Source organism: Pleurodeles waltl, chromosome 12, assembly GCF_031143425.1.
Source record: "Pleurodeles waltl isolate 20211129_DDA chromosome 12, aPleWal1.hap1.20221129, whole genome shotgun sequence".
NCBI classification, from domain to species: Eukaryota; Metazoa; Chordata; class Amphibia; order Caudata; family Salamandridae; genus Pleurodeles; species Pleurodeles waltl.
Genome location: NC_090451.1, coordinates 21,508,908 through 21,521,206, shown reverse-complemented (window position 1 = coordinate 21,521,206; position 12,299 = coordinate 21,508,908). Strand labels below are relative to the sequence as shown.

Below are 12,299 nucleotides of genomic sequence, written 5' to 3'. Positions count from 1 at the left end.
TGGCACTAGCCAAGGTGCCCCCACATTGTTCAGGGCCAATTCCCCGGACTTTGTGAGTGCGGGGACACCATTACACGCGTGCACTACATATAGGTCACTACCTATATGTAGCTTCACAATGGTAACTCCGAATATGGCCATGTAACATGTCCATGTAACATGCCCCCTCTATACCATCCTGCATAGTTGGCACAATCCCATGATCCCAGTGGTCTGTAGCACAGACCCTGGTACTGCCAAACTGCCTTTCCTGGGGTTTCACTGCAGCTGCTGCTGCTGCCAACCCCTCAGACAGGCATCTGCCCTCCTGGGGTCCAGCCAGGCCTGGCCCAGGATGGCAGAACAAAGAACTTCCTCTGAGAGAGGGTGTTACACCCTCTCCCTTTGGAAAATGGTGTGAAGGCAGGGGAGGAGTAGCCTCCCCCAGCCTCTGGAAATGCTTTCTTGGGCACAGATGTGCCCAATTCTGCATAAGCCAGTCTACACCGGTTCAGGGGACCCCTTAGCCCTGCTCTGGCGTGAAACTGGACAAAGGAAAGGGGAGTGACCACTCCACTGACCTGCACCTCCCCTGGGAGGTGTCCAGAGCTCCTCCAGTGTGCTCCAGACCTCTGCCATCTTGGAAACAGAGATGCTGCTGGCACACTGGACTGCTCTGAGTGGCCAGTGCCACCAGGTGACGTCAGAGACTCCTTGTGATAGGCTCCTTCAGGTGTTGCTAGCCTATCCTCTCTCCTAAGTAGCCAAACCCTCTTTTCTGGCTATTTAGGGTCTCTGTCTCTGGGGAAACTTTAGATAACGAATGCAAGAGCTCATCCGAGTTCCTCTGCATCTCTCTCTTCACCTTCTGCCAAGGAATCGACTGCTGACCGCGCTGGAAGTCTGCAAACCTGCAACATAGTAGCAAAGACGACTACTGCAACTCTGTAACGCTGATCCTGCCGCCTTCTCGACTGTTTTCCTGGTGGTGCATGCTGTGGGGGTAGTCTGCCTCCTCTCTGCACTAGAAGCTCCGAAGAAATCTCCCGTGGGTCGACGGAATCTTCCCCCTGCAACCGCAGGCACCAAAAAGCTGCATTACCAGTCCCTTGGGTCTCCTCTCAGCACGACGAGCAAGGTCCCTCGAATCCAGCAACTCTGTCCAAGTGACCCCCACAGTCCAGTGACTCTTCAGTCCAAGTTTGGTGGAGGTAAGTCCTTGCCTCACCTCGCTAGACTGCATTGCTGGGAACCGCGACTTTTGCAGCTACTCCGGCCCCTGTGCACTTCCGGCGGAAATCCTTTGTGCACAGCCAAGCCTGGGTCCACGGCACTCTAACCTGCATTGCACGACTTTCTAAGTTGGTCTCCGGCGACGTGGGACTCCTTTGTGTAACTTCGGGTGAGCACCGTTTCACGCATCCTCGTAGTGCCCGTTTCTGGCACTTCTCCGGGTGCTACCTGCTGCTAAGAGGGCTCCTTGTCTTGCTCGACGTCCCCTCTACCTCCTGGTCCAATTTGCGACCTCCTGGTCCCTCCTGGGCCACAGCAGCATCCAAAAACGCTAACCGCACGATTTGCAGCTAGCAAGGCTTGTTGGCGCTCTTTCGGCGGGAAAACACTTCTGCACGACTCTCCACGGCGAGAGGGATCCGTCCACCAAAGGGGAAGTCTCTAGCCCTTTTCGTTCCTGCAGAAACCTCAGCTTCTTCTGTCCAGTAGAAGCTCCTTTGCACCCACAGCTGGCATTTCCTGGGCATATGCCCATCTCCGACTTGCTTGTGACTTTTGGACTTGGTCCCCTTGTTCCACAGGTACCCTAGATTGGAAATCCATCGTTGTTGCATTGTTGGTTTGTGTCTTTCCTGCATTATTCCTCTAACACGACTTCTTTATCCTTTGGGGAACTTTAGTGCACTTTGCACTCACTTTTCAGGGTCTTGGGGAGGGTTATTTTTCTAACTCTCACTATTTTCTAATAGTCCCAGCGACCCTCTATAAGGTCACATAGGTTTGGGGTCCATTCGTGGTTCGCATTCCACTTTGGAGTATATGGTTTGTGTTGCCCCTATCCCTATGTGTCCCCATTGCATCCTATTGTAACTATACATTGTTTGCACTGTTTTCTAAGACTATACTGCATATTTTTTGCTATTGTGTATATATATCTTGTGTATATTTCCTATCCTCTCACTGAGGGTACACTCTAAGATACTTTGGCATATTGTCATAAAAATAAAGTACCTTTATTTTTAGTATAACTGTGTATTGTGTTTTCTTATGATATTGTGCAAGTGACACTTGTGGTACTGTAGTAGCTTCACACGTCTCCTAGTTCAGCCTAAGCTGCTCTGCTAAGCTACCATTATCTATCAGCCTAAGCTGCTAGACACCCTATACACTAATAAGGGATAACTGGGCCTGGTGCAAGTACCCCTTGGTACTCACTACAAGCCAGTCCAGCCTCCTACAGGACATTGGCAGGGATACCCAGCACTGCTGCATGGGTCTGTAACTCCACTTCAGCCTAGGCCGAGGTATCCAAATTACTGCCCATGAGACTGTCTACAGGAATAGAAGAGGACACTACAACTCTCTTAGGACCAGTAGCCCCACACCCCAAGCTAAAGTTAACAACTGCCATGGGGCGGCACTTGGTGATGTTATCAGAACTGGTGACTTGGTAATTGTGACCAGGTAAAACTTGCTCTGGAGACACCAGTGTTTCAGTCACCATAGTGATACTGGCACCTGTGTCCCTGTACGCTTCTGCCTCAGTTCCATTTATGAGGGAGTACTGACTGTGTTTCCTCACTTTAGGAGGCCAGGCAGCCAAACGGCAAGGTCAATGCCACCCTCCGATACTGAGACAGCCTCAGTGGTCTCTCCGACTAGGCCAGAGTCCACCGCAGTACAAGGTGAACCCAGCTGCACCTCTGGTTGAAGTACTACCACCATTGCTACTGCTAGGGGCACAAAGGGAAGTGTTAGTAGTACTCTTGGGGGTTTTCTTAGGGCACTTGTAATCAGCTGCCCTGTGGCCTTTTCCCTACACAGGAAGCACCAAAGCTTCTTTCTGGAAGAGGAGGAAGCAGACTTGGACCCCCCAGAAGGATTGTGTGGGCCTGATGAAGACTTCTTTTCAGTAGATTTTCCGCTATTTTTCTGCTGGGTATTAGAAGAACCCTTATGCTTTTTGTCACCCCACTACGAGTTTTCTTACTCATCCTGGTGCAAACCCCTTTGTCTGCCTTCTTTCCTTCTTGGGTAGAGGTCAGATCTGAGTCTGCTTAGTAGAGATCTGCAGATTTTCAGGCACACAGCTTTGAAGGATGTGCTCTCTCGTGATAAGGTTGTACAGCCCTTCATAGTCATGCACATTACTACCATGCAACCAGCCCTCCAGAGCCTTAACTGCACAATCCACAAAGTCTATCCATTCTTGAGAGGACTCGTTAGAGTTTTCCTGAACTTGATCCAATGCTCCTCAGCTGTAAGCCCAAACCCATCAATCAGAACCTCTTTCAAGACCTGGTAGTTATATGCACCTTCCTCCATCACAGTCAAAGGTTTGTCTCTGCCTTTGCACAGGAGAGTCGCAGGATAGTTGCCCACTGCCTCGGAGGGACCTTCTGCACTTTACAGGCCCGCTCTAAAGCAGTAATCCACTTACGGATGCCGTCCCCAGACTTGTAAGGGGGGGGACTATCCTGTTGAGATTCCTCTAATCAAAGGTGTCTTCCCTGACCCTGGACTCTCTTACACTGCCACCATGGGGTTCTAACCCCAAATTCTTTATTTTCCTTTCCATCTCCAGGGCCTCTCTCCCTAGAGCCAGCTGCTGCTTTTGCAACTTGAGTTTAGCCTTCTCAAAGTTCAGTAGCTGAACCCCCTATCTGGGGATCCCTCGTCTGAACTAGAGTGGATGGAGCCCACAGCAGATGCTGAGGTGAGGGGAACGGAGGATGATGAGGATACACTCCTCCTCAATACACTTTTTACCAACCCAGGAGGAGAGAAAGTGCACCTACTATCACAACTCCCTCTTGTGCTACCAGCCCAGCTCTTTGAGGGTCCGAGGGTCTCTCCAGAATCCTCATGGTTTTGCCCAGTGAGGTCGTGGGAAGTATCTGGTACCTCCTTTTCCAACACCGGGGTTCACCCTCCTCATCTAATTCTCTCTCCCTATCAGGATTCTGAAGGGAATACTGAATACGTAAATCTGGGAGAATAGCTTTGGTAGGGTTACTACCCGTCTTTAAGTTTCTAACAACACAGGGACCTACGCTCTTTGTACCTAAGCTCCCCATACCTAGGCTCCGGAGTCTGGTCAGTGTTCTCCACTAAATACATAGTGTACAAAGTTTGGAAAAAGGGCTATGCTAGACCCCTGACTATCCATGCACAAGTTTAAAAGTTCCAGATGTCACCAGTGTAGGGTGTAACCAATAGTTAGTAGTGACCTTTCCAATTAAAAGTCAATGCTGACCAAGTGCAATGCAATGGTCTTATTGTGAGATGTCTCTTTTTGACATGGTTATCCCTGCATTTTGTGCCTGATGTTAATGTGTCCTAGAAATTGTAGTGCCTGGGACCCCTGCTAACCAGGTTCCCTAGGCCAGAGCTCTTTCTCTAAATCTGTTGTGATGCATTGGCACAATTGGATACACCCTTAGCTACCACTATAAGTCCATAGTAAGTGGGCAATTCTGTGCCTTCCAGCCCTAAGGCAGGGTGCACTATACTGTATGCAAGGGAATAGTTGCATGAGCAGTATGCCCCCACTGTGTCCTTGTCAAACCTGGGATATAGTGAGTGAACAGAGCAGCCATTTTAATGTATGTACTGGTCATGAATTTCCCAGCTACATGATGGCCACTCTGAACCCTGGGTTGTTTGATATCAAACAACTCAGAATGATAAATCCAAACTGGTACCAGTACTGGATGTATCCCAAAAGGTACCCAGGGGCACCTTAGAGGTGCCCCCTTCAAAAGTTAACCTAACTGGCATAGTTGCTGACTGGTCCTATGCCACCTCCAGACAGCCAATATACAAACCTTGAAGGAGAGCCCTGCCTCTCCAGTTTGTAAGACAATGCCCTTCCTGGTATGGGGGGGGGTGTAGGGAAATGCCACTGTTGGCATGGTTACCCCCTAACCTTTTGCCTTTTGTTGATGCTAGTTATGACTGAAAGCGCGCTGGGATCCTGCTAACCAGGCCCCAGCACCAGTGTTCTTTCCCTTAAACTGTACCTTTGTCTCCACAACTGGCACAGCCCTGGCACACAGTTAAGTCCCTTGTAAAAGGTACAACTGGTACCAAGGGCCCTGGGACCAGGGATGGTCTCTAAGGGCTGCAGCATGTATTATGCCACCCTGGGGACCCCTCACTCAGCACATGCACACTGACTCACAGCTTGTGTGTGCTGGTGGGGAGAAAATGACAGTCAACATGGCACTCCCCTCATAGTGCCATGCCACCCTCACACTGCCTGTGGCATAGGTAAGTCACCCCTCTAGCAGGCCTTACAGCCATAAGGCAGGGTGCACCACACCACAGGTGAGGGCATAGCTGCATGAGCACTATGCCCCTACAGTGTCTAAGCAAAACCTTAGACATTGTAAGTGCAGGGTAGCCATAAGAGTATATGGTATCGGAGTTTGTCAAACACGAACTCCACAGTTCCATAATGGCTACACTGAAATCTGGGAAGTTTGGTATCAAACTTCTCAGCACAATAAATGCACACTGATGCCAGTGTGAGATTTATTGAGATTGCACTCAGAGGGCATCTTAGAGATGCGCCCTGCATGCCAGCCCAACTGCTAGTGCTAGGCTGACCTGTCTCAGCCAGCCTGCCACTTCCAGACTAGTTTTGGCCACATGAGGTAGGGGCCTTTGTGCTTTCAGAGGCCAGAAACAAAGCCTGCACTGGGTTGAGGTGCTTCACACCTCCCCCCTAGAGGGACTGTAACACCTAGCAGTGAGCCTCAAAGGCTCACGCCTGGTGTTACAACGCCCCAGGGCACTCCAACTAGTGGAGATGCCCGCCCCCCAGACAAAGCCCCCACTTTTGTCAGCAAGTCCGCAGTCACCCTCCAGTCAGGACAGCCCCTAAGGTGTCCTGAGCTGAGGTGACCCCTTCCTTAGAAAATCCTCCACCTTGCTTGGAGGATTTAGCCCAATAGGATTAGGGATGTGCCCCCCCCATCCCAAAGAGCCACCCTCAAGGACAGTAGCCATTGGCTACTGCCCTCCAGCCCTAAACACACCCTAAATTTAGTATTTAGGGGCGACCCTGAACCCAGGAAAACAGATTCCTGATTACCTGAACAAGAAGGACTGCTGACCTGAAAATCCCGCAGAGAAGACGGAGACGACAATTGCTTTGGCCCTAGCCCTACCGGCCTGTCTCCAGATTCAGAGAACCTGCTACAGCGACGCATCCAGCGGGACCAGCGACCTCAGCCAACTCAGAGGACTGCCCTGCAACCCAAAGGACCAAGAACCTTCTGTGGACAGCAGCTCTGTCCAAAGCAACAAGAAGAAATCATCTTTAAAGGGACTTCCATCTCACTCCTGAAGCGTGAGTCCCCAACACTCTGCACCCGACACCCCGGCCCGTGTCCAGAGAAACCTACACTGCAGCGAGGACCCCCAGGCGACTCCCACAATGTGGCCACCCTGAGACAACCTCCCTGCACCCCCACAGCAATGTCTGCAGAGAGGATCCAGAAGCTCCCCCGGACCGCGACTGCCCGGTAACAAAGGAACCCGACGCCTGGCCAAAGCACTGCACCCGCAGTCCCCAGGACCGAGAGGAACCAACCATCTGTGCAGGAGTGACCAGAAGGCAGCCCTCATCCTAGTTCAGTTGGCATCGCCAGAGTGGCCCCGGGTCCCACCATTGACTTTAACACAAAACCGGATGCCTTGTTCACACACTGCACCCGGCTGCCCGTGTGCCGCTGAGGGTGTATTTTGTGCGCCTGTTTGGGACTTCCCCCCTCCCCCCCTCAGTGCTCCACAAAACACCCCTGGGCTGCTCCCCGAGGACGCAGGTACTTACCTGCTAGCAGACTGGAACCGGAGCACCCCTGTTCTCCATAGGCGCCTATGTTATTTGGGCCCCACTTTGCCCTCTGCACCTGACCGGCCTTGTGTTGCTGGTACTGTGCGTTTGGGGTTGACTTGAACTCCATATGGTGGGCTGCCTATGCCCCAGATACTGAACTTGTAAGTGCTTTACTTACCTGAGAAACTAACCAATACAGGAACTGTTGATTTTGCACTGTGTCCACTTGTCAATCTTGTGGTTCTAAAATAAATTAAGAAAATAATATTTTTCTATATAAAAACCTATTGGCCTGGAGTAAGTCTGAGTGTGTGTTCCTCATTTATTGCCTGTGTGTGTACAACAAATGCTTAACACTACCCTCTGATAAGCCTACTGCTCGACCACACTACCACAAAATAGAGCATTAGAATGATCTATTTTTGTCACTATCTTACCTCTAAGGGGAACCCTTGGACTCTGTGCACACTATTTCTTACTTTGAAATAGTATATACAGAGCCAACTTCCTACACCAAGGATGCCATTTTAAATGCATGTGCTAGACACTGGTCATTAAGAGTTTCCCAGCTACATGATGGCTTCTCTGAACCCAGGGATGTTTAGCATCAAACATCTCATATTAGTAAACCCTCACTGGTGCCAGTGTTGGATTTATTAATACATGCACTCAGAGGGCATCTTAGAGGTGCCCCCTCCAAACTTACCAACTCCTAGTGTGAGCAATAACTGGTCAAAACCAGTACAGCCACCTGATACAGAGCCCTGGCCCTCTGAGGTGAGAGCCAGTGTTCTCGAGGGCTCAGAACAAAGGCCTGCTCTGGGCAGAGTTGTAACCTCCTCTCCCTCCCAGGCAGGATAGACATTCCAGGGTTGAGAGCTTCAAAGGCATTTCTGCCTTAGTAATACAAACCAGGACTCTCCAGATGGTGGAGATGACCAACTCCTCTCTCTGATCCCACTTTTGGCAGCAGCACAGTCGGGGAAATGAGTTAAACTAGAAGTGCCCACTTCATGTCAGTCTCACCCCTACGGTGGACGAGCTGAAGTGTGAAGTGGACACTACTTTTTAAATTCCTCCATCTTGTGAGAAAGTGATTAAGACATTGGGGGTAGGGCTATGCCCACTTCCCAAAGGAAGTGGTAATAAAGAATGGTGTAGTCACCCTAAAGGTGAGTAACCCATTGGGTAACACCTAGCACTCCCTGTAACGACCATAAATTCTGTATTTAGGTGGCACCCCTGAACCCAGGTACTCAGAATCCTGGCAGCCTAAGAAGAGCCCGACACTACAGAGTTGCATCAGCAGAAAAGGCTGTAGACACCAACTAACTTAGCCGCAGCCCTACCGGCCTGTCTGTAGCCAAATCCTGCGCCAAAAGATGACTGGTCCTGCAGCCCAGCGACCGCCAAAGCTTTAGGAGGACAGCCTGCATTTGACAAAGATCAAGATCGCCTGTGTACAGCCGACCTGTCTAAGAAAAGTAAAAGAAAAATAACTTTGCCCTGTGGAACCGGCGAAATCGCCTCTGGACCCACCTCTGCACCAAGCGCCCGCTGGTCCTGTGTAAGGTTCCCCAGTCATCCTGAGCCCCAGTCCACCGTGGGCTTATCTGTGATGGACTCTGCCTCAAAGCCTGCAGCCTCAAACTGAAGATTCCCCTTGACGGCGACCTGCCCGGTAAGCTGTTCCCGACGCCAAAGGAAGCCCCTTCCTCAGAAGCTCCAGGGCCTTGGGGAGCTGGACGGATGGTGCCTCTAAGTCCCCTAGCATCAGAACTTATCTGGGCAGCTATGGGTTTTCTTCATTCACCCTTCTGGTCTGAGCCTGCAGCCTTTCCCCAAAACTGATCTCCCCCATTGATCAGCATTGTGCGCCCGATGCTGTGCTGGCACTCTACACCAGGCTGCCCCTGTGCCACTGAGGGTGTAAGTTTGGTGCTGCCTTGTGACCTCCTTTGTGCGTATGCTAACCCCAGGAGATCGACCTCTGACACTGCTTTACTCGCCTGTGAGCAGCGCATCCTCGTTCACCCCCAGTCTCCATTGGTTAACATTGGGCACCCAGAGCTGTGTTGGCACCCTGCACCCAGCTGCCCCTGTGCCACTGAGGGTGTAAGTTTGGTGCTGCCTTGTGGCCTCCTTTGTGCATATGTTAACCCCAGGAGATCGACCTCTGACACTGCTTTATTCGCCTGTGAGCAGCGCATCCTCGTTCACCCCAGTCCCCATTGGTTAATATTGGGCTCCCAAAGCTGTGTTGGCACCCTACACCCAGCTGCCCCTGTGCCACTGAGGTTGTATGTTTGGTGCTGCCTTGTAGTCCCCCCCCTCCCTCCCCCCGGTACTCACCTCAACCCCAGGAGAACAACCCCTGACCCTGGGTTACTCACCTGTGAGCAGCGCATCTTCGTTCACCCCCAGTCCCCATTGATTAACACTGGGTGCCAGATCCAGAAATTAATCTCTGCACCCGGCTCCCCTGGGTGCACTTTTGATACTGATTTGAAGCTTGCCTGGTGTTGACCTGAACCCCCGAAGACTGGATTTGTAAGTTGTTTACTTACCTGCAAAACTGCATTCTTCTTTTCCTCCCATAGGTTAACATTGCTGAACTAAAAAAATGTACTAAGAGATGATTTTTGACACTGCAAAGTATTTATGCTTAAAAGTCTACTTACAATATAATTAAGTCTTTGGTTCAAAGCATATATGAAAGCAAATGTCATTTTTCTAAATTGAACTCTGATTTATTCTTTCGGTGTGTATCTCATTTATTGCCTCTGTGAGTACAACAAATGCTTAGAGAGCCAGCTTCCTACACTAGGTGATTACAGGTAGGGAAGGCACCACATTTCATTGCTTTCTCTGTATTTCTCTTTAGGAGTGACTTGAAAAGCAGTCAAGATGCACCTCCCCCAAGCATAAGCAGAGCCGACAGTCGAGCACGATGGAACGACTTACGGCGGTCAGTGGCCAAGGAGAACCGGCGTGTGCACTTTAACCTGGAGAAGGATCCCGAGGCACCAGGAGTTTCTACCCAGGAGAAGGATGGGCACCCTGGGCACTGTGAGAATGGGCGGCCACCCCAGCCAGAGGAAGGAAACCCCAGCGAGCAGGAACTTAAGGAACTAGACCTGAGTATTCTGAAGATGAAGGAGCAGCTGAGGGCTGCCCTGGTGAGAAAGAGTGAGCTGATGTCCTGCCTGCAGACACCCCTCAACAGCATCTGCCTTCCTGCCTGCAGAGAGAACAAAGAGGACAGGTGATGGGGCTTCAAGGGACGGGGCCACCTCCCAGAGGACTTTGGACTATGTTACTTTCAAAATCCTCAAAACAGAAATATTTTTATGGGACTGAGGAAGGTGTAGGACTAGAGCAAAGGAATATATACTGAAGGCTGGTGAGAGGGACAGGCAACAGCGCTTCCAACTCCCAGGGCTGAAACGAACAGACTCAGCTAAAGGATGCAGAGCCTGTCACCCCAACCAGTGGGTGGATGGGCTTTGCGAACTGGCAAAGGTTCACACAGCCTATCATCTCTAGCGCTTGAGTGGCTCGAGAGTGTGGCATGGAGATGTAGGGCCCATCACCACTGACCTGGATGGGCTGAGAGAATTTGCATAGGGATACAGGTCCTGTCCCAGCATGAGCTCAAGTGTTTGGCACAGCCATCTTTATCCTGCCCCCAACGGGGCTATGAGTTTATTAGGGTTAGCACAGGGATACAAAGCACGTCACCTCAAAGTGAGTGGGTTGACGTGTCTGGGGATACAAGGGATACAAGTTCTGTCCCTCCACAGCTTGATGGCGAAGGGCATAGGTAGACAGATACAAAGTATGTATGAGGCCTCCAGAGGATTGGTGTGTGGAGCCCAAGACACCTCCGCTAGCCCTCACTGGGCTCCGGTGAAGAGAGTGTGACCTCAAGGGGACATGGACTCAGGGGATCGGTCACTCCATAGAGAGCCAGGCGGGCCAGTGCCTGTAGTACTCTGGGGACTGGCAGACATACTGTGGGTCACATCCAGATCTGGGCAGGCTCCAGGTATTGGTAAGGGCTGCCAGACCTGGGTGGGATGGATGTTGGCACAGGATAATGGCAGTCACCCTGAGATCTGGCTAGGCACCTTAAGAGAATTAGTTCACAAAGGGACGTATTTAGGAGCAACAGCATCTTAAAAACGTCAACAAATGAAGCAAGCACTGGCAAAGCAAAAAGCCTGGTTAGCATTGTAAGCCCTGAAAAATATTATAAGCTGGATAAACCGAAAAAAACAAAGCAAAAACAGTTGGTTTCTATTAACAATAAATATGTTAAATAATTTAAAGTGTCATATTTCAATGTATGTTTGAGGTGCAAAATAGTCCTTTATGCGTTGCATTGCAGGCAGTCTACATGAGGCTGAATAATACAGCAACCAGTCAATAGCATGAGGTGAGACCGAAATACTCCCGTGTGTGCATCCTGAACCCACTCTGAGGGTATTTTAAAGAAACTGCAGTAATACGTTATGAAGACAGCTGTGCTGTCAAGCCAGACCTAAAAAGCAAACATTAAGATTCAACTTCATATCTAATAATCTGCGAAGAAACAAGAACAGTGCACTTCTCACCCCTCAGAGCTGCCAAGTGTGTGCTTTGTTTCTGGTACCAATGTTTCTTTCTGGTTCCTGTGAAAACATATGTACTCCAAATATATCCAAACAGACAAGTATGTGAACTGCTGAAACTTAAAAATCAAAACTGGCAGAGCAATCCAAAACCAACTATTACTCTCAATACGGGTGTGGGTGTATGGGGCAGTGTGACCCTGGCACAGACGTACCTGGGGCAGAGCAGGGCGCTAGGCAGGCGTCGAGCGGCTGAGAAAGAGACTCTTACTTGTAAGCTTGACTGTCACCCGTGTGACTGGGAACCCATGTTATACTTAGAACAGCTCAAGAGACATTTGTAGCTGCTTGGCATCCTTGCAGTACGAAGCACTGTATGATGCCTGAGACCGCGACATGAGACGCGGGCTCCCTTAGGATGAGTGATGCGACGTGCAGCAGCCAATCCCGAAGCGATGTGGAGGCGGAAGCACTTTAATGCTCCTAACCGCCAGAATTATTTTTCTATTAAGTCTCTAGTGATTATTCTCCGTCCGTCCTACAATTTCAGATGCTCAGACCACAGCGAGAAGCAGAAAACCCCTAGATACAGGATGGCAGTGAGCAACAAGTCCACACCTTTCACATCT

The 12,299-nt window shown here is 50.4% G+C and overlaps 1 protein-coding gene across 1 annotated transcript in view; it reads left to right on the top strand.

Annotated features, from left to right (window-relative positions):
- The window catches only part of GRIN3B (glutamate ionotropic receptor NMDA type subunit 3B), a 270,250-nt gene extending 259,846 nt beyond the window's left edge, over positions 1 to 10,404 (top strand). The window contains exon 9 of the mRNA XM_069217846.1: positions 9,942 to 10,404. Coding sequence (XP_069073947.1) covers positions 9,942 to 10,326 — 385 coding nt within the window. The 3' untranslated portion in view covers positions 10,327 to 10,404. The remainder of the gene's footprint in view (positions 1 to 9,941) is intronic.
- The last annotated feature ends 1,895 nt before the right edge of the window (positions 10,405 to 12,299 follow it).